We start from the raw sequence: 27,658 nt of genomic DNA on the forward strand, positions 1-27,658 counted from the left end.
CCATGATACCTTATACTTAAAAGCTTTAGATTCTGATTTCTGTCTCTATCACTACTGAAAGTGATTTTTTTTAAAGGGTCCATTAGCCTGTCTTAATAGTAAATCTTTTTTTTTCTTGCAGGGGATGATTATCCCTAAGCTAACATCTGTTGCCAATCTTCCTCCCCTTTTCTTCCTTTCCCCTGCGGCTCTAAGCCTCAGTACATGGTTGTGTATAGTTGTAAGTTCTTAAATGTGCGCTGCCACCACAGCATGGCTGCTAACCGACAAGCAGTATGGTTCCATGCTTGGGAACTGAACTCAGGCCACTGAAGCAGAGCATGACGAATTTTAACCACCAGGCCATATGGGCTGGCTCTGAAATTGATTTTTAAAGGTCTCAAAATCCAAAGGTCTTTTTCTGAGTGTTATTTATAGCATTTGATGATAGTGACCGTTCCCATCTTAAAACTCTGAATGTCCTTTGTATTTCACTCTATTTTATTGGATTTCTTCTGTACTTCTTGGATCATTCCTTTCTTATCTCCTTCACTAACTCCTTTCTTTCTGCCTTTCACTATGTTTCTACTGGAGAAATGCATTTATTCTTGAAAGTTAGTCCATAGTCTTCTTTTCTTTCTAGTACAATTTCTCTTGAAGAAACATCCCCATGATTTCATTGAGTCACTCAATGTGTTTTGGGGACAGTTCTCACATGCTATTCCTGAGTACTAACCAATATTTTGAAATATTTAGTGTTTTATCCTGAAACTAAGAATAAAATTGCCTCAAAGTGAAATTATTTTATTCTCCCGGAAACTTACTTCTTTTCTCTGTGTGACTTGATTATGTTGCAGCATTATAAACTATTCAGTTGAATTGAGGAAAGCTTAGAGTCCTGATGTCATTCTAACTCCTCCATATTTTTTACACTTCCACCCTCATTCATCCAATCATTTTCAAATTCTCAGTTATTTTGGAGGTTCCTACACATATCTATTCTATTATATCCAACATATCAGGGAATTCAAGTCCTTTTTACCTAGATTATTGAAGTGACCTCCTAACTTGACTTCTACAGAGTTCTTTTGGGTACATGTTCTTAGAGGCACCCTCTGATTATCTCTGCCCTCTGTACACTTATAGGGTAAATTACAAACCTCTGTGCAATGGTGATAAGCCATCAGGGATTTATGCAGGAACAACATGGTCAGAATTGTGTTTTACACAGATCATTTCAGAAAACAGTACAGAGGAATTTTAGTGGGGTGGGGTAGGGTGGAGAAGAGAGGTGTTAAGGAGTAGAAAAAGCAGGCAGGGGTGCCAGGTAGGCAATTTTCCCAGTAGTTCAGGGGGAGATAATGAGTGTATGAACTAAGGGAATTGATATGGAATTGAGGAATTTGTACTGATTTTCCTGGACTCAAGCTCTATGAGGATATGCATTGCTCATTATAGGCTCCCTAACAACTAGATCAATGCCCAAGATAGAGTAGGAATTGAATAAATGTTTTATGAATAAAATAACTACAGATATGCTAAAAAATGCAATGCAAGTTCAAGTATGGTATAGGATAGCACAAGGTAGATTTGAAGTATGCAGTTTGAAAAGATAGATCTAACTTGGAGCAGCTCTTTTACCATTTACTACGTGTGTGACTTTGGGAAAATAACTTGACATTCTTGAGTTTCACTTTTTTTTCCATTTAAAATTGGATCAATAAGAACTCCCTTCCTAAGGCTGATGTGAGGATTAAAGGGGACGATGTGCATTAAACATATTTAACAGTTTGCTTGGCTTTTAAGTACTCAATTACTATTGAGGCTTAATCTTGTGTTATTGTTATTAAACATGTGTACATACAAACATATATACATATACATACATAAGTATACATACATATACACATCTATACATATCCATATACATGTCTATACATCCATATCTATCATTATCTACATCTTTCCATCCATCCACTCATCCATTCACAGACATGAAGAGCAGCAATGTTTAACATGTGCTGTGAATATGCAATCAAGGCATAAGAAATCCATGGGTAATACATGTTCCTCTCTGACTTGTCCCTCAAAGAAAGGGTTTTTGCAGGATAAAATAATCTTAGAAAGTACTCATATTCCACATCTGCCCCTTCGTTTATACTTTTTTGGTTTATATTAGTATCTTCATCTTCACCAGGATTATAAATTACCCTGAGAGGAAGCTGTTATTTTATCAAGTAAACTTGGCACTAGGACTGAGATTTAAAACTCCATTGTGTTTTCTATGGTGACACATGATAACTAGACCTATCGTGGTGATCATTTCATAATGTACATAAATAGTGAATCACTATGATGTACACCTGAAACTGCTAGGATATTGTATGTCAATTATTCTTCAATATAAAAAATCCCTCCATTGTACTTTTGTGTCTTGGAATGTTTTGTGCTTCGGAAAGGCCTCTACAGACAGTCTGCTAAGGATTAAGGAGCAATGAATTAGATCTATGTGCTTAGCAGGAAGGGTCAGACGATTCACACACTCCCTGATTCTGCTCTTTCCGGTTACTTCACACATTAGGAGTGAAGAATTGCCTTTCTGCATTTCTAAAAAGAAGAAGAGAAACACTGAGGTCAAATCTACCCCTGGTCAAGCCAGGTAAATGGGGTCATTTTGCTGGAGGTCATCTGTCATATATGGACAGAATTATTCATGTTTTCCATAAATAAATATGTATTTGGATAAACTTTAATAAATAAAATACTTGCAAATTTAAAAGTTATGTAACAGTATTAAGGATTTGATGACAATCTGGCACAGATTTCAATTTTGATTCACTCAATAACTTTCCTGTAAAGCATAAAATTGTGTATTTTTAATTTTAAAATTTTTTCCTGTGATCTCTATCAAAGAATCCATACTGTACTTTGTCAAGGAGTCATGCAGTCACAGTTACTATATCTATTGTGATCAGAATAATTGTTCTTTTAAAGGAAGACAAACCATGTTCTTTGAATAATGATTTTATTTAAAAATGAGTTTTTTTATAGAACACAAAATTACAAACTAATATTAATTTATTTTGTAATAAAAGCAGATAATTTTACAACTAATAAAATCACACAAGCCAATGTGACTCATATTAATACTCAAAAGGTATAATAAAGTTATGATGGACAAACCCTCACAGACTAATGAATTAAAGCTTTGGATATACTGGGGAGTTAGCAATTATTCAAATAATTTCATTAGATGCTAAAAACTAGTAAAATGTGGTTTTAAGTGTAAGGTCAATTTTACTTTAAGAGAAAAAGTTATGAAAAAGCTAAAGAAGTAATTTCTGAGTTTCATATGAAAAGGAAAGGTTAAATTAAAGGGCTTAAATACGAAGTCTATAAAAATCATATAATCTCCCAGAGAGTTGAGGAGGTTATTTTAATCAACAGCTTTAAGGAAAACTAATGGAATATTCTGGATCTAAATCATCTAAATGCTCTAAAAAGCAATATGTTCGAATTTAGATATGAACTATCAATTTACCAGGGATGGCATATAAAGATATTTTTGAAGCAAGAGACAGCACGAGGAGATTTTATTCTTGATTCATTCTATGTTTGACTTGCTGGTATGAATTATTTCTAAGAATCCAAACTTTGGAGAGATTGCTATGAACTGTGCATTTTTGAAGGATATCTTAGAAGTGTGCAGTGTCACATTATCAATTCCAAATTCTCATCAGCATGGTAATAAGCTAATCGAGTGACAAAGTTTTATATGGTGTATTCTCGCTTGTCACTGAAGAGAAATCACTATCATAGGTGAGAAAATTATCCTCATGATGAACATAAGCTACAGAAAGAAAATATACTTTGTCAAAAATAATCTTATTGATAACCAGTAACAATCATCACTAGCAGTAATACTCCAACTTTATGTTTATTTGTCTCTTTCTTTCTGAACTTAAAAAGCAGTTCACAGACGTGACTTCTCCACCTCATTAATTTTTACTAGACCCTTATGAGATATCTATTTATTAATGCTAAAGTACATTATTAACATTAACTAAGCTGAGTCATGTTTATAAATATTCATTTAGGAAGAACTTAAAATGAAAGATCCTCCTGGGTAGATATTTAGACATGCGAGGGGTGGGTTAAAAGGGGAAGATGAGCAAATGTGCAGCAGCTGCTCAAATCCATTAGCCGCTTAAATGAAAATTGAAAAAAAGATTTATAAATGAATAAAGTTAATAGCTTCATGATTAAATTCTAGTTACATTTAAAAAATTAGTTTGGTTTTATGTCAGGCTAATTAAACTTGCTATTGAATTGATATAGGAATGTTGAGATCTCTATATAAAGCCTCAAATGAGAAATTTCTACAAATTTAAATGTCAGGAAAAGATTTCCTTCTCTCAGAGAACTCAGGGGAAATTAGAGTCCTCTAAGTGAATTCTCCTTTTTCTCTCTGACCACTAGGAGTCCCAGGGAAATATTTATGTCTTGACCACAATAATTATGAAACTTTATGACCTACCCTATTTTGATCTCTCATTATGAAATATATTTTTCCTGGTGCTGCATTTATTTATTTACATATTTATCTTTTATGGCACATGATTTTATATAGCAAGTCCAATAAATCACCTTTGAAATGAGGTTAAGATAAAATATATTAGCAAAATAAAATAATTATCGTATAAATATATATTTGCTGTTTTGTATTATTGATATGTTAGGTAACAAGAGAATTGGAACAAAACTTTAAAGGAAATTGGATTTGTTTTACACTCACATAATTTATCCACACACTACATACACCTTTTATTATTGCTACATTGCCAGGTAAAGGTGCCACCACTCACTTCCTTATCACTGTTCTCTTCCAAAGCCAGGATCAATGACGATATTATCAGCTTTTGATAATGGCCACAGTCATCTTTGTCCTGTCTCAAATTCATTTAGAAAATTTGGCTTTCTAAGTCCTAACTATACACCATCTAAAAAATAATAAAACTTTGAAGCGAAACAAAGCAACTCGTGTTCATTTTGAGGATGAAATAAATTAACTTATTTAAAACATTTAGAGCATTGTTTTCCATAGAAGTAAGCATTCAATACATATAAGCTACTAATGTCAACTCAAGATTTTTTAAAAAATTGTTTTTTAAAATCTCTTCTGCTAAACTGGTTTAGCAATATTAATGTCATCCTACTCGCCTCCAGAACTTATTTGGAACAATCTTATACGCATTTCTAGCACCTAGATTTTAGTCTCTATAGCATTACGCATTATGGTCAATGAAAAATAGTTGAATCTGTGCTTCGCTGGGGGGATGGGCAGGGGATCAAGATGTTATTAGAAGAAAGGTAGAATGTTTTAAACTATATTTCTGGTTAATAAGAGGACAAAGAAGCTAGCATTAACTGAATTATGACAAATAGCCAAATTATGACAATATGTATATGGATATGAATAAGTTGACTCTGTAAAAACTCATGTGATCCTAATGATACTGAAAATCAGAAAGATTAATATAATGTGTGTGTGCATATATACAGTGTATACATATAATTTTCTTCCAAAAGGAAGATGTTTCTAATAGGATATGTTTAAATTTTATTATCCTTAATAAATATGGAATCGTTAACATATGGATATCTTGGTTCTTCAATTAAATATGTATCTATTAATAAAATACACATTAGTACTTTTTTCTATGAATATAATTAGGGGAAATCCATCTAATATTTATTTAACATTGTCCGATGAATCTTAGAATCACATCATTTTAAGCAAAGATGTCATACTCCAAAAAGCAAAAGCGTATGTAAAAGCTAGAGATTTAAAGTGTCATTGATATAATATAAACAATGTTCAAATTATAAAAAAGGCCGAGTGTGTTAAATAGGTCTGGCATTTGAGGAGAGTAAACAAAATGCAATTGGTTGATAACTCGGAGACTGACTCTGGCCTGGGTCACATGTTCTTCCTTTCTATTTGATTCTAGAAGACCACAACTGCACTAGTACAGTGTAGAAACACACATCTGATAAAATTACTGTATAATATATGATAAAATTAATGTATAGAAGATAAAAATGTTTATATCATAAAAATATTGTAAACTGAGTAAAGCATAAAAGTAAGTGTCAAAAATAAGTACAAGACAAAATTTAGTTAAAAGTATTCAGAAAAAGTTTTGTAATAATTTTCATAATTTGTAAGTTTTATCTCATTTTATGACATTTAAAACATTTAACAGACTTGTGCATTCGATATGAATATTTAATATAATTAAATAGATTTTAATAATTATCTAAATTTACTAAATATATTAGTTTTGAGATAGACATGTAATTAATATTTAAATTTTTACGTAAATAGAGGTTGATAGATATAAAGGGTTAATGATTGCTACTTTAATATGTAAATAGTAATGAGCATTCCTCTACCCACAAACACCCTTTGAACATTAAATATTCTATGGACAATTAATAGTGAGTTCATTCTCTATCAATCTATTAGGCTGGACATAGAAAATCATTATGTAAAGGAAAGTTGCTACCAAGTTTTTAATCTCGCTTTACCTTCATATCTTTTCACTTCTTTTCAGAAGCCTTTTTTCCCTTTTCTCCCCAACTTCCTACCTCATTTTCTCCCCCTAATCACAAAATCACCTTGACTCCTAGAATCCTGTAGCATGCATGCTCACTCCTAGGTATACCAGAAAGCAAGTTGATGGAGTCTTCACCCTTTCTCTTTACCAGCTATATGTGCATTTTTTTCTCAAAGATCACCTGGAAACAAGATAAAACTAAAGCTAAAGGATCCATTTGTTTATATCCTCAATATAGACATAAAGGCATCTAGGTAGAGGAGTAATTTTGAGGCAGAAGTGACCTTCCTTATGTAAGTGACTGACTGCTTCAACCAGGCGCTTATGGGCTCTTATGCACACATTTGGCCTCCAGAACACAGTGCTGAGTTAGGTGGGGTGAGAGTGGGAAGAGAGAGAGTCATAAGGAGTTACCAGTGAATGCATGTGTATGTCTACCATAATGTTTAAGTTAAAAATAAAGCAAATATTTGCTCTACACTAAGTTCAGGACAGCTTGATGCTGAATAGATTAGATAGATAGATAGACAGACAGACAGACAGATAGACAGACAGATAGATAGAGCTTCCTTTGCCCAGTCATTGAACTGTAAATGCTGGTGCTGATGTGCTCACTCCAGGTGGGGGTGAGTATTTGACAGCTGTGACTGGTCTTGGCAGGAATCGAAGGAAGTGCATCATATAAACACCTAGGATCTTCTAGTAAATAGATTTCTGCTCTGAAGCATGCAGACAACTTTGCATACTTTGCCACCACTGCTGGTTTGAGGGAAAAACAATACAAGCTATTGCTAATTGGCGCACTTGTGTCAGATAGTATAAAGAGAAAGGTATGAGCCAGTAGTGTTTGTACATCATGTTCTCTGGATTTGCTGTATCTGGCTTGAAAAGACTGCTCTACTGAACAGAGGAGCCATTAGGAGGGTTATTGACTCTGTTTATTAGGTTACTTTTCTTAATGTGCATACTGAAAAGTATTAGGTTCTATGAGACACCACGTAATATTTTCTAAAATAAAAGGAGTATATTTAGACTACTATCTTGGTATATTTGGTGTATGTAAAGTACCTATTTGCACTCTTTAGCAAAATCTACTTTAAGAGATAACATTTAGATTTTTTTTACAACCTAGCTCAATATTCTCCAAACTGCATCCATTATCATTCCTTTTCTCCTTTATACTCCACTAATAGTGTGCCTAGATTCTGAGTTAATTAGAAATAACATGTGAGGAAGATTATATAGAAAAAAATCAATTATTCCATCTTCAGGGTGTAATTTTAACTTAAAAATCATTTTGTGATAAATTGTGTAGCCTATATAGTTAAATACGCATTATTAACATGAAGATTCCTGGTCTTCCTATCTATTTTTTAGAGATTGTGATCCTCAAGTATTTAAATTCAAGTAGGGTTACGTATTAAGAAATAGTACCAAGATTTTTTTCACCCAGTACCCTCCCTCAATTTGGTGTAATCCCTTATCATAAGTGAAATATTTTCAAGAGTTTTAAGAAATAAGTACAGTTAACTACATACATATATGACCTAATTTAGAAAATGTATACATTCTAGAATATATATATGATTACATGTGGAATCTTTTTTATAATAAAAAATTGAGACACATGGGAGGGAATTTATAGTCAGAATCTGAAATATTAGCATTTCAGAGGCATTTCTTTGGTTACCTGACTACAAGCAGAACTTTTAGAATATGTTATCTCATGTCCAGAAGAGTCTGTAGCAATAAGTGACTATAATAGACAGTAGAAAAATAAAAGCAGATAAGGCAATATTTTAGAAAGCAGACAAAAAGAATGAGAAATCTATTTTTTTATTACTAGGTTTCAAAAGATATTTGAATTCTAAAACTATCTGCTTTCATGAACAGGATTTTTAACCTCTCAGACTAGTATCTTGGGCTTATTTGAAGAAGACATATATTTCAGGGAATTTCAAAATAACTCAGGAAGAAATATATTGTTTGCATAGTTCTGGTCCTTACCAAGGTTTTACCACCATTTTTAAATCTGAAGTGTTACGTTTTTGCCTAAGTAAACTTTAAAATTACATATATACACACTATATACATATAAAGAAGAAAAACATATACTTTACTCACAGGCAAACTGAAGTATAGCTTCTCTACTAAGAATACTTCCAAAAGTGTTGACTGCTAAACACTGATAATGACCAGAATCCTTTGCTTCACTTGGATTGCTTATAATGAAGGTCCCGTCTATCAAACTGTAGCGATAATCACTTTCCAAATCTATTTCTGTTCCATTCCGAAGCCATCTTAGGAAAAAATCAGAAGAAAAATATGTAAAAATTACTTGAGACATTATAATGCTCCCTGGGAGTGTCAGAATCTCATTGAAGGGAATTCTTAAGACAAGAAAAATGATTAATATTGAATTTCTACCTGTAATTGGGAGCTGGATTGCCACGAACTTCACAGTTCAGTGCTACTTTCTTCTCATCAGAATCAGCTGGGAAAATTATATCGTCTGGTTCTTGTACAAATACTGGCCCATAGTCCACACTTTCTGTAAGGACCAAAAACGACACGGTTTAGTTTCTCAAAATATCAAGACATTTTGTTTTTTCTCCACTTTATATTCAAAATTCTCCTGCTCTTTCCTTGTAATCATCAGACAAATTACCAAATGAAAGACATAGCTAGTAAATTATGTTGTTTTAGTAAGTTGCAGAGACCTAAATAGAAATTTTTTGTGTGATTGACTAAGGCTGCTGTTAAAAATATGATATATATAATGGAAAAACAAACATCTCAAACATTGGTATCGCACATTTTAAAATATATATATCATTGTATTCATCTAAAGAAGAGCTAAGGAAAATAATATTAAACAAAGATTTTTTTTAAAACCTAAAACTTTGTAAAATCTTAGAATGTTAAAAATAATGTACAGTAAAGAAAAAGTCATGAATTCATATTGTGTTACTACTTGGGTACTAAAGATATGAAAACATTTGTCCTCATGCGTTCTTCACATATTCCTTTCTTCATTCATTCAGTCAAGCACTATTTAGTGCCAATGATGCTCGAGTGTAAGGGAAAAATGATGTAATGCAAATAAATATATTCTTGTGGAATAAATGAGGCATACTTTCAAAAAAAGTAAAATAACCGAATAAAAACGTCAAAACTGCAACTGTGTTCACCAGTAGGTAAATAAAGTAATAAGGAGATCAGAAGAGAAAAGGCATTAAAGGAAGCCAAGAGGTAAGAGCATTTAAATTTGTTAAGTGCCTAATATATGCAGATACTAGAGTCTATCTTAATTAGCAAATTAGAATTTCAGAGAAATCCTATGATAAGGGTAATTTTAAACTAATTAAAATTTCACAGAAAAGTAGAAATAAAAATGGGCCTCAAATATCAGCTTGGACTTAAGGAGTTTTAAGATAATTCTACTGGAGAAATGATGAGAAAATGTGCAGGGGGAATATACATCCTCTAAGCCTGCAGCAGCATAAGAATTTACAGAAGTATATGCATACCTAGGATATATAGCATCCTGAATTGTGAATTTAAGAAAAAGTAAAACTTTTTGCTTTATTTTTATTTTTTATTTTTTTTAAGATTTTATTTTTTCCTTTTTCTCCCCAAAGCCCCCCAGTACATAGTTGTATATTCTTCGTTGTGGATCCTTCTAGTTGTGGCACGTGGGATGCTGCCTCAGCATGGTTTGATGAGCAGTGCCATGTCCACGCCCAGGATTCGAACCAACAAAACACTGGGCCGCCTGCAGCGGAGCGCGCGAACTTAACCACTCGGCCACGGGGCCAGCCCCCTTTGCTTTATTTTTATTAATTATAAATGTGATTCCATGATAACCTTAGATGGAGCTTCTGAACTTTGGCACAAGTGACATTTTGGGATAGTATTCTTTGTTATGAAGACTATCCTGTGCATTGTAAGATGTTTACCCTTACTCCTGGCCTCTACTCACTAGATTCCAGTAACATACCTCCCCAAAGAGTAGAAGAGTAAGAGTAAAAAATGTCTCCAGACATTGTTAAATGTCCCCTGGGGTCAAAATCATTCTCATTTGAAACGACCGCCTTATAAAAACGAAGAGGGAAGATTTTAGGAAAGACATATTTCCAATGTTGTACTAAACACTTGGAGGTTTTCATCCTCTGTGGATAACCACAAGAAAATATCAGGAAAGAAATGCAAGAATGAATGCGCCAAGAAACTCAAGCTTTAAAAAATTATTACTGAAAAAGATGTATTCCTCCATATTTAGAACAATGGGTCTAGAGTAAATTGATTTGCTTTCTTTAAACATATTACCTGTGCATTCTTTTGGACAAAGAAAAACAAAAGTGTTCATGGTATTCTAAATATTTGGCCAATAAAACCTGAGCACTCACAATGGGTAGGCACTGACAAGTTTTTTTTTTTTTTTTTTGAGTCCTTGATAACCTAGCTGAGGTTCTTTTTCTTAAGCTACAACAAAAAAAATTACATGAAAATAACTGAAATGTGTTTCTTTACACTAAGTTATAAAGTAAGAGATTTGATAAATCAAGACAAAATTATTGACATAATATTGTATTCGTTGTTGCATCACAAGGAATTTATAAACATGTGGAAAAGTACATGAAACCTTGTCAAATTCTCCATTAGAATTAAACTGCACAATCAAATCATGAAAAAATAATCCCTCTGGTCTTTACACATTAAAAATACAGGTATATTTTATTGTGCTTTGCTTTACTGTGCTTCACAGATATTGCATTTTTCACAAATTAAAGTTTTGTGGCCACCCTGTATTGAACAAGTCTATTGGTGCCATTTTTCCAACAGCATTTGCTCACTTGGTGTCTCTGTGTCACATTTTGGTAATTCTTGCTATATTTCAAACTTTTTAATTATTATTATACTTGTTATGATGGCCTGTGATCAGTGATCTTTGATGTTACTATTCTAATTGTTTTGGGACTCCATGAACTGTGCCTACGTAAGATGGCAAACTTAATCAATAAATGTTGTATGTATTTTGAATGCTCCACCAACCAGCCATTCCCTCATCTGTCTCCCTCTCCTCAGGCCTCCCTATTCCCTGAGACACCTCAATATTGAAATTAGGTCAATTAACCCTCCAATGGCCTCTAAGTGTTCAAATGAAAGGAAGAGTCGCGCATCTCTCACTTTAATCAAAAGCTAGAAATGATTAAATTTAGTGGCGAAGGCATGTTGAAAGCCAAGATAGGCTGAAAGCTAGGCCTCTTGCACCAAACAGTTAGCCAAGTGGTGAATGCAAAGGAAAAGTCTCTTGAAGGAAATTAAAATGGCTGCTCCAGGGAAGCCATAAATGATGAGAAAGTGAAATAGCTTTATTGCTGATAAGGGGAAAGTTCTAGTGGTTTGAATAAAATATCAAACCAACCACAACATTCCCTTAAGCCAAAGCCTAATGCAGAGCAAGGCCCTAACTATCTTTAATCCTATGAAGGCTGAGAGAAGTGAGGAAGCTGCAGAAGAAAAGTTTGAAGCTGGTAGAGGTTGTTTCATGAGGTTTAAGGAAAGAAGCCATCTTCATAACTTAAAAGTGCAGGTGAAACAGCAAGGGCTGATGTAGAAGCTGCAGCAAGTTATCCAGAAGATCCAGCTAAGAGAATTAATGTAGGTGGCTACACTAAGCAACAGATTTTTCAATGTAGATGGAGCCTGATATTGGAAGAAGATGTCATCTAGGACTTCCATAGCCACAGAGGGGAAGTCAATGCCTGGCTTCAAAGCTTCGAAGGACAGGCTGACTCTTGTTTGGGATTAATGCAGCTGGTGACTTTAAATTGAAGCCAATCTTCATTTGCTATTCTGAAATTCTAGGGCCCTTAGGAATTATGCTAAATCTACTCTCCCTGTGCTCTATAAATAGAATAACAAGGCCTGGATGACAGCACATCTATTTACAACATAGTTGACTGAATATTTTAAGCCCAGTGTTGAGAACTACTACTCAGAAAAAAAGATTCCTTTCAAAATATGACTGCTCATTGACAATGCATCTAGTCACCCAAGAACTCCGATGGAGATGTACAATGAGATTAATGCTGTTTTCATGCTGCAGACATAACATCCATTCTGTAGCCCATGGATCAAGGAGTAATTTTGACTTGCCTGACTTATTATTTAAGAACTGTGTTTTGTAAGGCTATAGATTAGGAGGCTATAGTGGTGGTTCCTCTGATGGATCTGGGCAAAATAAATTGAAAAACCTTCTGGAAAGGATTCACCATTCTAGATGCCATTAAGAACATTTGTGAATCATAGGAAGAGGTCAAAATATCAACATTAATAGGAGTTTGGAAGAAGCTTATTCCAAACCTCATGGATGACTTTGAAGAGGTCAAGACTGCAGTGGAGGAAGAACTGAAGATGTGGTAGGAATGGCAAGAGGACTAGAATTAGAAGTGCAGTCTGAAGATGTGACTGAATTGCTGCAATCACATGATAAAACTTTAATGAATGAGGAGTTGCTTCTTATGGATGAGCAAAGAAAGTGGTTTCTTGAGATGGAATCTACACCTGGTGAAGATGCAGTGCAGATTGTTGAAATGACAACAAAGGATTTGGAACGTTACATCAACTTAGCTGATAAAGCAGCTGCAGGGTTTGAGAGGACTGACTCCCATTTTGAAAGAGGTTCTACTGTGGGTAAAATGCTATCAAACAGCATCAGATGCAATAGAGAAATCGCTCATGAAAGGAAGAGTCAATTGATGCAGCAAACTTCATGCTGTCTTATATTAAGAAATTGCCACATCCACTCCAACTTTCAGCAACCATCACTCCGATCAGTCAGCAGCCACCAACATCGAGGCAAGACTCTCTACCAGCAAAATGATTACAACTCACTGCAGGTTCAGATGATGGTTAGCATTTTTCCTGCAATAAAGTATTTTTTAATTAAAGAGTGTACCTTTTTTTTAGACAATGTTATTGCACACTTAATAGACTACAGTATAGCGTAAACATAAATTTTATATGCACTGGGAAACCAAAAAGTTCATATGACAAGCTTTATTTCCATGCCTTCTGTATTGTGGTGGTCTGGAACCAGACCCACAGTATCTCTGAGGTATGCTTGTATGATTATTTAAATTAATACCATAAATACCTATGATGCATAAAACTAATTTTTTTTTTTTTTGAGGAAGATTAGCCCTGAGCTAACTACTGCCAGTCCTCCTCTTTTTTGCTGAGGAAGCCTGGCCCTGAACTAACATCCCTGCCCATCTTCCTCTACTTTATACATGGGATGCCTACTACAGCATGGCGTGTCAAGTGGTGCCATGTCCGCACCCGGGATCCAAACCAGCGAACCCTGGGCCGCCGAGCCTCGGAACATGCGAACTTAACGGCTGCACCACCAGGCTGGCCCCTAGCATTTAATAAATATACATATTTGCATACATTACAAAACTCTTGAGCACTAGAGTAAGACACATGGGTTCAAATTCTGGTACCATCATCATTTTCTAGCCTTTAGCCAACTATTTTTATTCTTTGCTGCTTCATTTATTAATTGTGGATAATAATGTCTGCTTTACAGAACTATTATGAGGATTGATCAACATCAACGTTTATAAATACTTAGAACATCACAAGTACTCATAAGTATTAATTAATAATAATAAAAACTAACATTTACTTGTAGTATAATTACTATCTTCCAGACATTATACTAAATAATTTACGTGCAGTATATCAAACAACACTCACAACAACCATGTGACTAAAATTAATCCCATTTTATAGATGATGAAAGTGAAGTTACAATTAATTATTTATACAGTTATATAGCAAATAAGTGACAGACCTAGGATACAAATGTAGGGCTGTAGGACTCTAGAACCTGATTATCACTACCGCTACTATTACTACTCCTATTACTATCACTTATAATCATAATTATTATTATTATTAAACTTATAACTTTCATAACGCACTTTTGTATATATTAGTATTTAATTCTCTGAGTTGAGTATTATAATTAATTCTAGTTCAAAGATGAAAACTCTGAGGTTCTGAGAGGAGACTTCTGAAAAATTAGCCACATAGAAATTGTTGATTTTAACTAAGGTTCTTATGGTCCAAAATCTTATGTTCTGAAATTGTCAAAACAGGTCAAGAGAAAGAAAGTGTTGCCAGGCTGGAGAAAAGCAGAGGGGTAAAATCTAGTAAATTACAGGCTGAAAAATAAGGTACTAGATTCAACAACATGTATTCCATTATTACTGCCTGTACTTTGTCAGGTATCTCTCTGTGTTCATTGTCACTTTCCAAAGCATCTTAGCATGTGCTCACTTGAGCCTGCTCTCTTGCTCTCTCTCTCTCTTTCCTTTCTCTCTTAGAAATTAAGTTTATTATAAGGAATGAAAGAGCATGAGTCTATGTAGAGCTTCTCAGTCCCCTGCAAAGGGTAATCAATGATGATTTTATCTCTGAATAGATTGATTTTCAAAGCTTCATATCAAGAAGGTATTATGACAGGTAATCTCAGACAGACAGTTTGATTCATTATCCTGCAGTACTGAACTCTATCTATTGATAATGAAGATGCATTACTTAAAGCAATGTCTTTACATTTTTCAGTTTTTGGCTTGATGGAATCCATAACTTGTGGAGATGCACTTCAAAACTTATATGACACTAAATCATCACAAAGATCTTGATAACCAATAAATCAAAATCTTTAACCAGATAAAACTTTTGAGTTACCTGCGCAGCAGGCAGATGCCATCAAACACAACGTTAATTTCTCCCAGGAGTTATGTTTTTGAGTGTTTTTTTTTACCAGACTTTTTATTAACAGACTACAAGATATTTGTAGTTGGCTGAACCTAAAATGCTAGAGGTTATTGTCTGTGAAATATCAGGTTCATACTTCAAGAGGGCCCCTTCTTCAGAAGAGGGTTGTTTCAATTTAGAAATGGTCTGGTGAGTATCTGCTACAAAGAATAATGACATTAAGATAGTTTCTCTCACTTCCCTGAAGTTTACTTCTTAGATTTTCACAGTTTTGTTTGTTAGTCACAGTTCACATAGTTTATTATTCATAAGTCATCTTATTATGAGATTAAACACTTGTCTCTCCTCACTATGGTTTTCCATTTCTAAGTTTCTTATCCTTTCTCAATAAAAAGATCATATGTGCTATATTCCTTGTTACATGGTGAAGAATATCTGTTTGTTGTCTTTATAATTGAAAGACAACTTGGCTAGGTATCAAATTAGGTGTTCACTATCAATTTCACTAATGACTTTGTAGATATTCTTCTACTCTCTGAACACACATAACATTACCAAGATGATGTCTGAGTCCAAGATGACTTTCCCCACTCCCAAGAGACTGCTTTTTATGCCTGGACTCTTTCCTTATCCTTGAATCTCAAGACTTTTTCTGGATACGTCTTGGTGTTAGTCATGTTGTATAATTTACAGATTCAAGACTTTCTTTTTCAAGAAGATTTTCTCTTCATTTGTTCTGTTCTCCTCGTACCACTTTGGCATACCTTGGCTTTTTCTTTTTTTAAAAAAAAATGTCTTCTCTATTATCTCTGTAACAAGTTTTATATCTTTATTCTTTTCCTACTTGTCAGACTGTTTCAAATTTGGTTGCTATATTCCTATCTTTTCAGTTGCCTCTATATTACCAATAATGAGAGTTTCAACTCTTTAATGGTTTTATTTTTCTCTTCCATTTGTTTCCTGAGTTCTAATACTTACTTCTTATCATCTTCTGTTACCATATCTACTTTGATTTCATGTTTTCGTTCTTTAAATTGTTCTTAGCAATGTTACTGTCAGTCACTTCTTCAGAAGGCAGTTGTCATATCCTGAGGACACTTTTTCAGGTTATGGGGGTGTTCCAAATCTGAGGAATTAAAATCTCTGACCAGTCAACAGCCAACAAGAAACTGAGGCCTACTAATAACCACAAGTGAGTTTTAAGTGGAACCTCCCCCAGCTAAGCCTTCTAATGAAAATGTGGCTACAATCAACAGCTTGACTGAAATCTCCTGAGAAATCTTAAAGCAGAACGACCCACCTAAACCACTCCTCAGATTCCAGACCCACAGTCTCTGTGAGAAAATAAAAGTTGTTGCTTTAAGTTGCTAAGTTTTGAGGTAGTTTTTACATAGGAATAGGCAGTTAATAAACTATTTTTTCTCACCTTTTTTACTTATAAGAAAATGTGCTTAAGAAAACCGTAACTATGAAATTTATGAGCTTTCCAGGAGAAACAAAGGATAAAAATGTCATTTATAAATAATAATGTTTGGGAGAATGGAAATGCTTGATTTAAGTTTCATTGTAATGGTATCATGGAGTCAAAAAATTTTAGAATTAGACGGATAATCTCCCATTCATTTAAAGCATCCTTTCCAAAGATCTCTGGAATATTTATCCAGCCTTACCTTGATCACTTCTTGTGATGTGTGAAGTCTTGACAAATTATTGTTTAAAATAAAGGTGGTTTTAAAATTTAAAAAACCATGAGTTTTTGTCCTAGATGAGGACAGCTGTTTACTCAATTCTGCTCTATAATAAATATATTTTACTCAAGATTTTCTTACAATTGAATTGATTATCACACCAATAATAACTTGCTTAATTTACAGAAATTGCCATTAAGATTAGAATATGAAGGTTCTACTAAGAATATCTTATGTTTCACTGATAGAAAAGTATGGAGAGTAAGAAATTAACCAATTTTTTTTTAAACTTTCAACTTAAATTTACTAAAACAAAACAATTTTTATATAACCAATAAATTGGCCTTTCATCATTTTGACTATAGTCAATAAATGAGGAATTATATCTTAAGCACTTATGCTCAATATCAAAATGACCAGTTACAGTGAAACTTTCATGTCATCATTAGTACAAAGTTATATTTGACTGATTTTGCCTATTCATGTGTGACAGAAACTGAGTAGATGCTCAGTAATCCCAGTTGCTCTCCCTAGGGATGCTGGAACACTTTCTTTGCCTTTCTTATGACTGGACTGGAACTCCAATGTGACTTGCTTCTGGACTGAAATGATGTATGTGAAATCCAGAACTAATCACAAAAGTCATGCATAGGCCTCCATCCTTTCTCTCTTCATTTGTCAACCAGCTGAAAGTAAAGGAACAGCAGATGCCAGTGAGGCCCTAACAGATATCAAAGTTATCAGATGGACCAAATCTGGTTCCCAAACTCTCCATATGGAAAATCACTCATTGAACAACCAAATGGAATGTGATGTAAGAAAGCAACATGTACATGCATTGTGTTAAGAAATTTTTTGTGATAGCACCCAGAATTTCTTGATTATAATTAAAAGGAAAATAATTTCCAAACTTTTATAGAAAATGTAATTTGGTTAGGAAGCAATGTTCACTGAAATACATATCATTACAGTAGAGAGCCCCACTTATAGTCTTCCTCCCCAGTTCAGGCCCCTTGATTACTATCTAGTCAAGCATATTCCCAGGCCTAGGGCCTATGACAGGAGATATTCAACCATTCAACCTTATATCTAGCTTTATCAGTTATAATGCTTAAGTTTTACAACTGGTTTTTCACTTAATCCTTGAGCAGCAGTCCTTCTTCATGTGTCCATATCTGAAAATGGATTTTCAGCTTACGTCTCTATTCCTAAATCCTATTTTGTTAACCCTTCTAGAAGATCCAGTGGTATTATTTAGACTTTTATGTTATATGGATGCTCTGGGTTTTGTTTTGTATTTTCATATGGTTGACTTTCTCTATACAGTCATGTAATCAAGAGTCTGACTCCATTTTTGATGTTTGACCGCTGAAGGCTTTCAAGCCCCACCAGTCACATTTTCCCTTTTGCCTCACCTTAGGGAAAGCTGATAAGTCAGGCTGAAGAGCTAATATGCATCCCTCCCTTGATTCAGGTGGGAAAGTTCACACCACACAAACCTCAGCCCAAACAGAAACTTTCACCCCAACCCAGTCTCCAACCACAATAAAAACCAAAGCTACCCATTCCTTCCCATTCCTTGCTTGAGCCATTTTCAGGCCAGCTTATCCTGCTTTCATCAGAAAGTCTCATGGTATGAATAATAAATCTTTTCCTACCCCTTTGGTGTATGTGTAGCATTATTCGTCTCCACATTTGAACCAGTTTTGTGAAGGAGGGGTATTGATCTTACCCTCTAAAAGGCAACCACATAGCAAGTGATGGCTCAGTCATTTGAGTAGAGGACAGAGTCTTCTTTGAGGGGAACATGTACTCTTTCCAGTGAGTTTTCATCCATGGAAACAATAGGTCTTTAAACAATTAACTAAAATGTGGAAGGTAGACATGTGAGAAAGGTAACTCCTGAATTTCTCTGGAAAGTTTTCTCTAAGGTTTATATCGGGAAAACAAGATATACTCTGGGATCATCCAAGTTATTTGGGAGAAATGGTTTCAGCTATGGAGGCAAGCCAGGGGCTAGGTTTGGGGGCAACTGTACAGAGTGACATAAATTGGAGATGTTTAAATCATACTTGTAAATCACAAAACCATATTTACATGTGTCTTTTTCTCCCTCCTTTTCCCTTTTATTATCCCTGAGCCTTAGTAACAACCCATCCATTCTTGCCTCAGCAAGCCCAGGAAAACTGAAGAACTGAGGAAAAAGTACTGAACATCCACGTTAGGTTAGTGGTTTTTAAATCTTTTAATAGATATTTTATAATTTCCTTTCTATTATTCTTAAATTAATGGATATTCTAACCTACCTATATGCAATTTTTTAATTTAATGAAAGGACAAATAAAAGAGAAGTAACACCATAAAATAGTATTGAATTCAATATGTAAATTCTCAGGAACAATTATAATAGAAGTCGCAAAGACATAATCAAAGTTGTTTTTGTTTGTATAATCCCCATGACTGTAGCAGCTACAAATGCAAACTGCTCCCAGTGTGGTATTGGTGACTCAAATATTATGAGTGGCATCAATGTTAGGTGATGAGATTTTCTCAATGGTCAACAACTCCTGGTAAAGTTCTTAACAAAACTAAATATAATCTTGCTGCAATTTACACAATGTTTGCATTGACATATCCTTTATATTTCAAAAATACCTTGTATGTAATAAAATGCAGAGTTTAGACTCTTGTCTAAGAAAATTACAAGGAGAACTTTCAGTCATGTGAATATCTGGCAGGACATTTAAGAGTGCTGTGCTTTATAAATATAGGTCATTGAGCATTCCTGGTCTCCACTCTAAATTAAAGCAGCATCCTTGAGTTACTGAGACAACCAAAACTACTCCACAAATTTCTGTAGCACTTCTGAGGGGGAGGTTCCACCCCTTCTTAGAATCAGATGAGAGCAATAAACAAGAAAAAATAGCTGCCTAACGTCAGCATGGCGTTGGCAGTAGTCTTTCATGAGAGGTGCTTGAACAGGAAGAGGAAGTTTTCCTGTGAAATGATGACTCTGGGGCCCAACTGCCTTTCTCCCAGTGAGGCTTCTTGAAGCACAGGTATATTATTTTGTTTATGGAGACAATGGTTTCCCTTGTAACCTTGTAACCATTGTAATAAATGGTTCCTTGAGTCCCGTCCTAGGATCAAGCTGATCTCTTGCCCTCTCTAACCTCTTTTTGGAATTTCTGCCACTTATTGGTAGACTACCCAGATACTAACCTTCTTCCTGCCAAGATGTTTTAGGTATCACTTAATCTGAGACTCCTACAGCTAGATTCTCTAAGGAAGACATGCATCTTGGCATTGGATCATTATGTTTTCAATTGTTTCCTGGATCGTGACCTGACATTATTACGCCTCCCTAGATTCTAAACTTATCTTTCAGGCTTAAATCTTTTTAAAGCAATTACTTCTGTGCCCATTTTTCTCAAAGATTAGGTCTAAAAGCAGACCCCAACTCTCTCCTCCTGTTGGTTAGCTCTAATTTATGGCCTTGTCTAGCTTATTCATGTAACGTGACCTAAGCTTATTAGTAATATAATCTAGAGGAGATAGCAACCTATCATGTCCAGTGCAATTAAAATAAATGTACTTTTAATGATCATTAATATATTTTATGCGAAAATTTCCAGGAATTTTGAAATGTTTAATTAGAAATTGCATTTTATAATGACATTCACGATTACAATGTGAGAAAAACTTTTCACACCACGTGAGCATCCAAGATGGATTCTTAAAGAAAATATCCAAACCTTTCTTTAACTTTAATTTGCCTTTCAATATTGAAATTAAGTTTCTCTATAAAAGTTAAACAAGTGTAAAACTGTCATTATAAAACTTTCAAGGATTGCTAAGAATTGAAGAGCATTACTCATTAAAAAGCATTGTGATGAATGTGTCCTGGATAGTGGCATTATGTTGTGCACATAATATAAATTGAGAGGCTAATAGATGTTTTGTCTTTTTCTAAGGTAGCTATAAAAGAGGTCAGATCATTGAGAGATGCTATTATGTATGAGAATGATCAAAGAGTACCAACCTCACATAACATTCAGAAGATGCCCAACCACCAGGATACCCTGTCAGCAGAGCGAGGACATTTCTCTTTCCCCCTTTTCATTTGTAATCCAAAATACACCGGTTAGTTAAAAAACGTTCAGGCAAATATTCTATCATGGTGTAGAATTCAGCCTAAATTCAGATTTCAAATTCCCCAAGTAGATGCCTCCTTATTTAACAATATTTGTTAAGCTGAAAGAGGATAAAGAGTATCTGAGATAGTCTTTGTTCAAATGGCATATTAAGCAGTTAAACTGGAGAGAAAAGCATACTAAAATAAAACAATAACAATAGCTCTAAAAATTCAGAACACAATAAAAGAATAAAATCATAAAGTTTCAATGAATGGTCATGAAATTGTAAGGCTTCTGTTAGAATATAGTCTCTATTTTCAAACTGAGAGAAATTGGAGTGACCTGATTTATATAGGAGTATATCATCCAAGTGAAACACCTTTTCCCCCTCCCCAGAGGGAATTCTCATTCTCCTAAAAGATCATTTAAATTTTGTATTCGGTCCTCCAAAACGATTTATCAGCAAAGGGTATTTTGAGGAAACAATACAAAATTATCAACACAGAGATTGCTTTGAGTCATGATGCCATTGCCCATATGCTAAGTCAATTCTGGAAATAAGCTAAGTCAACAATGAAATTCAGCCAAAGGTACTGAGGATATGAGGCAGAAAATTTGGTAGGTTGCAAGAATCTTCCAAATATCAGAAGCCACTGGTAGAAACTCCAAAGGCTGAGTTGAGTCAGAGTGTTAGGTTAATTGCAGGTTGTGCTTATCATTCAGGGAATCAAAGAGACCCAAAATTATATGCTTAAATTTAGTAAGAAATAATTTGCTTCAATTTCTTCTAAGAACCGCCCTTTTTCCATCTGAGGTAGCATTTGTAGTCTCTCAATAACAGGAACAGGCTCCCCTAGTAAGAGTCTGAACTTTCTAGTCGGAATCACTCCTAATCCAGACTGCCTCTGTGCAAGGAAGATAAAATATCTTAACCTAACCATCTCATCACAAACAGAAGAATGAAATGCACTCCATACTTAATTAAGTTTACTCCTACTAAAACCACCACCACAACTAAAAGAGATGAAGTCAAAGACCAATTTATTGGCTGTTCATTTATAAAGGGAGGAACAGGAATAGTGTCAGCAGTGGTTAATAACCCTTGCGTACCTTGCAAAATCCAGAAACAGTATATGGTTTGCAGGTGTTTGAGGTGCTGCTCATAAGGGCTTTCAATTAATCTATATTGCCATGAGGATTTCCAATTTAAACCTTAGTCAATTTTTAAATTCAATTAAATGACATCCTTGTATTCAAACAACTACTTTAGAGTAATTATTAACAATTCACATTTTTAAAAACTAGATAATATCTCTTGGTTTGTGGAATATTTGCACTCACACAATTTGAAGTGATCATAGTTATTACCCAAAATAACAATATCAGGCTGAAAGCAAAATAGTTTCTGAGGACTTCTCTGTTGCTGCACTCCAATGAGCAACATCCTCCCTTCCAGATATTGCTCCACTTCTCTTCTCCTCTTTATGAGTCTAGTCTAAAAATTTTTATTCATCCACTGTCTCCACCTCCTTACCTTAATCAAGTATCGGTGACTGACTACTGAAGCCATCTTGTTTGCTTTCTCTTGCTCTGGCTTGCTCCTGCTGTTGGAAGTCAGCTACCATGTTGTGAGCTACCCTATGGAGAGGCCCACTGAGAAGGGGCTCTGGCCAACAGCCCATGAGTAATTGAGGCCCTCAGTCCAACAGCTCTGCAACTGAATCCTACCAACAATCATGCAAGGTGAGTGAGCTTACAAGTGGATCTGTACCCATTTGTGTCTTGGGATGATACTATAATCCCACCTTGTGAATGACACAGAGCCAGCGGATCCAGTTAAGCCACATCTGGTTTCCTGACCCACAGAGACTGTGAGATAATACACATATAACTTTTGTTCATTTAGTTGATGTCCTTACCATACTTCTACACTTTCTATAGAAGATTCTTCTTACAAGCTCATGATTTTAAGATTTTCTTCATAAGTTTCACCTATTTTAATTTTCTGTAGTACCTTGTGATCATCTCAACAGGTTGGAATTCTTTTCTAAGCAGCTAATCCCTGGAGTTAGTCAAGATTTGTTTATTCAGGTCCTGATTATGCATTCTTCTTTGAGTGGAAGTCAGATGGAAGCCAGATTCTTTTGTAACCCAATGTTGGAAGTCACGTTCCACTACTTTGCCATAATCTGTTCTCCAGAAGCAGGTTACTAACTTCAGTCCACATGGAGGAGAAGAGATTACACTGTAAATACCAGGAGGTAGGAATCATTGTGAATCATTTTAGATTCTACCTACTATAGATGTCATCATATTAGGCAGATTCTTTATTTTAAGAAATAAAATGTCACACAGTAGAGGGCATCAATCTTCCCTATTCTGGTACCATTTCTCTGCTCTCATTCTCCCTTTGTCCTCAGACATAAGCACCATAATCAACTTGCTGTCTCAAGTTCATGTTTTAAAATTGTACCACATATATGTATCCATAGATAATATATATTACTGTAATTTTAATTTTTTTACATAAATGATATCATATATATGTAATATTCTATAACTTTTCTTCACTAACCATTATATTTTGAGGTATACTTATTTTGTTTCATAAAGATATAGTCTATTCACTTCAACAGCTTTGATTTGCCAGTGGATGAAAAACTGCAATCTATGTATCTATTCCCCTTCTAATGGATATTTGAGTTGTTTCCAGTGTTTTGATATTAAACACGTATTTCAGTGAACATACTTTTATATTTCCTTGTGTCTGTGTGGGAAAATTTCTCGAGGTTGTATATACAGATGTGGAATTGCTTTCCCAAATTACTCTGCAATCTGGATTTTTACATTTCTCAGAAAAATCTTAGTTTTATTTAGGGTACTTCTTGGCTTAACTCTGAGCAGGCGTGGGATGATTTTCTCTTCAGACTCTGTTAGTTTTCTCATTTTTCACAAGAGCATGTCAACCCAGGCTTTACTCTACATTAAGGCTAAAGCCTTATATGTCCCTTATGTGTCAGGCTCTTGCCAGAGAGAACAAACTCAAAATCACATCTAGCCAAGATCTCTCAAACACTCATATGAGAAAACAATAGTTAGGGAAGATTACTTGGAATATACTCAGACTATGCATTCTTCCTGATACTCTAACTGTGGATTAAAGTAAAATAGGAAAGGATTTAAAATACATCAAACTGGTGCCCAGCCTAGAGCCTTCCTACTCAAAGTATGTTCCACAGACCAGCAGCATCAGCACCTCCTGGGAACTTTTTATAAATGCTGATTATCTGGCCCCACTCTTGTTCTGTTGAAAAGGGTCTATTTTAACAAGATTCCCAAGTGATTGCATGTCTATTAAAGACTAAGGAGACTAAGAAGTTTTAGATAATTAATTCTCATTTTGCTGTTGATGCTTGAGTTTCATCTGCGTTTATTGAAGCTGATGAAACGTATGTTTATGTACACAATAAGAATAATGCTCAGGTCATTGGCCATTACATCAATAATAAACTCTTAATGAGGACTCTCCAGAAAAATTTGGCTGTTTTTAGTGTCAGAGATAGTTGTGTTTCTACTGAATAATTATTTCATTTTAATCTTTGAAACTCTGGGAAATATGTAACTGACCAGAGTTTCTTTTTCATTGACCACTAATTACCCAACATGGGACTAGCCTACAGCAGGTATATAGGCGTTTACAGTATTACAGTAGACTCTTTGAATTAGTCTCAGGTCTGGCAATATTATATGTCCCAATATTTGCTGTTTTCATCATTTTCATATGTTTTAATTCATATTTTCTAGTTGTATTTTATTTATGATTGTGAGTTACATTATCTTACGTTTGGAACAAAAGAACAAAGCAGTAGAACACTGATTGGTGCCAAATTATACCAAATACAAGAGTATCCCAGAGTTCTGATCACTCAGTGCATTGTACCTTGGTGTCATCCCACAAAATAATGATGCTTAAAGAACATAAATCCCAATATATCTCTACTTGATGAATATGACATTAGAGTTAATGTAATGGGAATTTATTTAAAGACTTTATATTTTTAAGAACAGTTTTAGGTCTAGAACAAAATTGAGAGGAAGGTAAAGATTTCTTACATGTCCCCCACCCCAACACATGCATACCTTTCTCTATTATCAACATCACTCTTTAGAATGGTACATTTTTTTATCTAAAAATGAGCCTACATTGACACATCAATAATCATCCAAATTACATAGTTTACATTAGGGTTCAGTCTTGGTGTCGTACATTTTATGAGTTTGGACAAATGTATAATGACATGTATCCATCATTATGATAGCATTCAGAGTATTTTCAATGCCCTAAAAATCCTCTGTCCTCTGCCTATTCATCTCTCCTTCAAACCCCCATGCCTGGCAACCACTGATCTTTTTACTGTCTTCATAGTTTTGCCTTTTCCAGAATGTCATATAGTTGAAACCATACAGCATGTAGCCTTTTTAGATTGGCTTCTTTCACTTAGTAATATGCATTTAAATTTCTTCCATGTCTTTTAGTGGCTTGACAGCTCATTTCTTTTTATTGCTGAATAATATTCCATTGTCTGGATGTACCACAGTTTATTTATCCACTCACCTACTGAAGGGCATCTCGGTTGCTTCCAAGATTTGGCAATTATGAATAAAGCTGCTATAAGCATCTATGTGCAGGTTTCTATGTAGACATAAGTTTTCAACTCCGTTGGAAAAACACCAAGGAGAGCAATTATTGGATCATATGGTAAGAGTATACTTAGTTTTGTAAGAAACCACCAAACTGTCTTCCAAAGTGGCTATACCATTTTGGATTCCCACCAAGAACGTATGAGAGCTCCACATCTTCACCAGCATTTGGTGTTTTCAGTGTTCTGGACTTTGGGCATTCTAACAGGTATGTAGTGGTATCTAATTGTTGTTTTAATTTGCATTTCCCTGATGACATATGATGTGGTTCATTTTTTCATATGATTATTTTCTATCTGTGTATCTTCTTTGAAGAAGTATCTGTTGAGGTTTTTGGCCCATGTTTTAATTGGGTTATTTGTTTTCTTATGTTGAGTTATAAAAATTTCCTTGTATATTTTGGATAACAGTTCTTTATCAGATGTGTCTTTGCAAATATTTTCTCCCAGTCTTTGGCTTGCTTCCTAATTCTCTTGACAGTTTCTTTCACAGAACACACTACAGGAATTTTAAAATTTATACTAAGTATAAGTTTTTAAAAGAATAAAACATTTTTAGGGAGCTAACACCATGCTTAAATAAATTTAAATGGCAACACTGTGAGATGATGGCCACATGGAAATAATTGACAAATCTTGGGGCGTGAGTTTGCTTTTGCTTGGCACCACAACCTAATTTGACATTTCTAGAATCTTTCTAAGTAGCTTAATTCTTGCAAAACGTTTCCTGAATGTTTAGTCTTTCATCAAGAACTGAAATGTAGCCCAAAGTGTATTGGACTTAAAATCAGTACATACGTGAATGAAAATTGGCTATACTACTTAGCAGCAATGTAACCTTGTCAAAGATAGTTATCTGTCCCTGAGTTTCCATTTCCAAAGAAGACAGTAAAACTATCCACTTCACAAATTTGTTGAGAGAATTATTGAGATAAGCTCTACAATAGAGCCTGGTAGAGATCCTGGTGTTAATCAGCACTAATGCTTCTGTCTAACTTTTAAGTAACCTTGTATTGTTTTGTTGATACATCCAAAACTAACACAGTTAGAGAACATATAGAAAAAGTTGTTCAAACATAATATTAATAGCTGCATAGTAGTCCTTAGTTTAACTGATATCTTAGTGTTGGAAATTAAGATTATTCCTTATTTTCCACTCACAAATAATTCTATATGTATATTTATATCTGTGTATATTGTGCATTATTTCCTTATGAAGAATATATTTCTAGAAATGAAACCATGCGATTGAAGGATATGACTATTTTGAGGCTCATGATATTCATTGTCAAATTGTCCTTCAGAAATTTTATATTTTTACTTTCAGTCTATGAATTTATTTAGTCTTAGTCCTAAATCAGGATGGGTATCAGATGTAATTAAATAATAATTAAACACACAAAAATTTTTTGAGAGATACGTGGAACAGAAGACTGGCTTATGGTCAAGATGACCTTAATATTAATATTTTCTTCAGCTTGACTAAACTAACAGGTTCCTTCATGACTATAGTGCCCTAGCCTCCTTTTTCTTAGAAAATTTACTTTAGAAAAATTGCAATTATAAATTCCTTCTCTGCCCCTAATTTACTACCCCAAACCCAAACCCCTTTGTGTGTTTTGCATTCTTCATAAATGTATTGTTTCCTTGACTAAAAGGCATAAAAACTGCCTGCTTTGGTCACTTCTTTGATTATCATATTTTTATGGGGTCCTGTATGTATGAAATTAAATTTGTTT

General features: G+C 34.4%; 1 protein-coding gene and 1 long non-coding RNA gene across 6 annotated transcripts in view; one reads left to right on the forward strand and one right to left on the reverse strand.

Annotated features, from left to right (window-relative positions):
* The window catches only part of CNTN5 (contactin 5), a 1,141,798-nt gene that overhangs the window by 412,842 nt on the left and 701,298 nt on the right, over positions 1-27,658 (reverse strand). For all 3 annotated transcript variants that reach the window (XM_070490393.1, XM_070490391.1, XM_070490392.1), the window contains 2 exons: positions 9,027-9,150; positions 8,724-8,899 (listed from right to left, as the gene is read on the reverse strand). In XM_070490393.1, the coding sequence (XP_070346494.1) occupies positions 8,724-8,899; positions 9,027-9,150 (300 nt within the window). The remainder of the gene's footprint in view (positions 1-8,723; positions 8,900-9,026; positions 9,151-27,658) is intronic.
* LOC139041112 (uncharacterized) overlaps positions 1-27,658 on the forward strand; it is a 92,487-nt gene that overhangs the window by 50,622 nt on the left and 14,207 nt on the right. For 2 of the 3 annotated variants that reach the window (XR_011495715.1, XR_011495716.1), the window contains exons 2-4: positions 2,561-2,638; positions 17,618-19,308; positions 22,834-22,962. This is a non-coding gene — a long non-coding RNA (uncharacterized lncRNA). The remainder of the gene's footprint in view (positions 1-2,560; positions 2,639-17,617; positions 19,309-22,833; positions 22,963-27,658) is intronic. The other variant, XR_011495717.1, reaches the window with a different exon arrangement.

The sequence above is a fragment of the Equus asinus genome, chromosome 20, assembly GCF_041296235.1.
Source record: "Equus asinus isolate D_3611 breed Donkey chromosome 20, EquAss-T2T_v2, whole genome shotgun sequence".
NCBI lineage: Eukaryota > Metazoa > Chordata > Mammalia > Perissodactyla > Equidae > Equus > Equus asinus.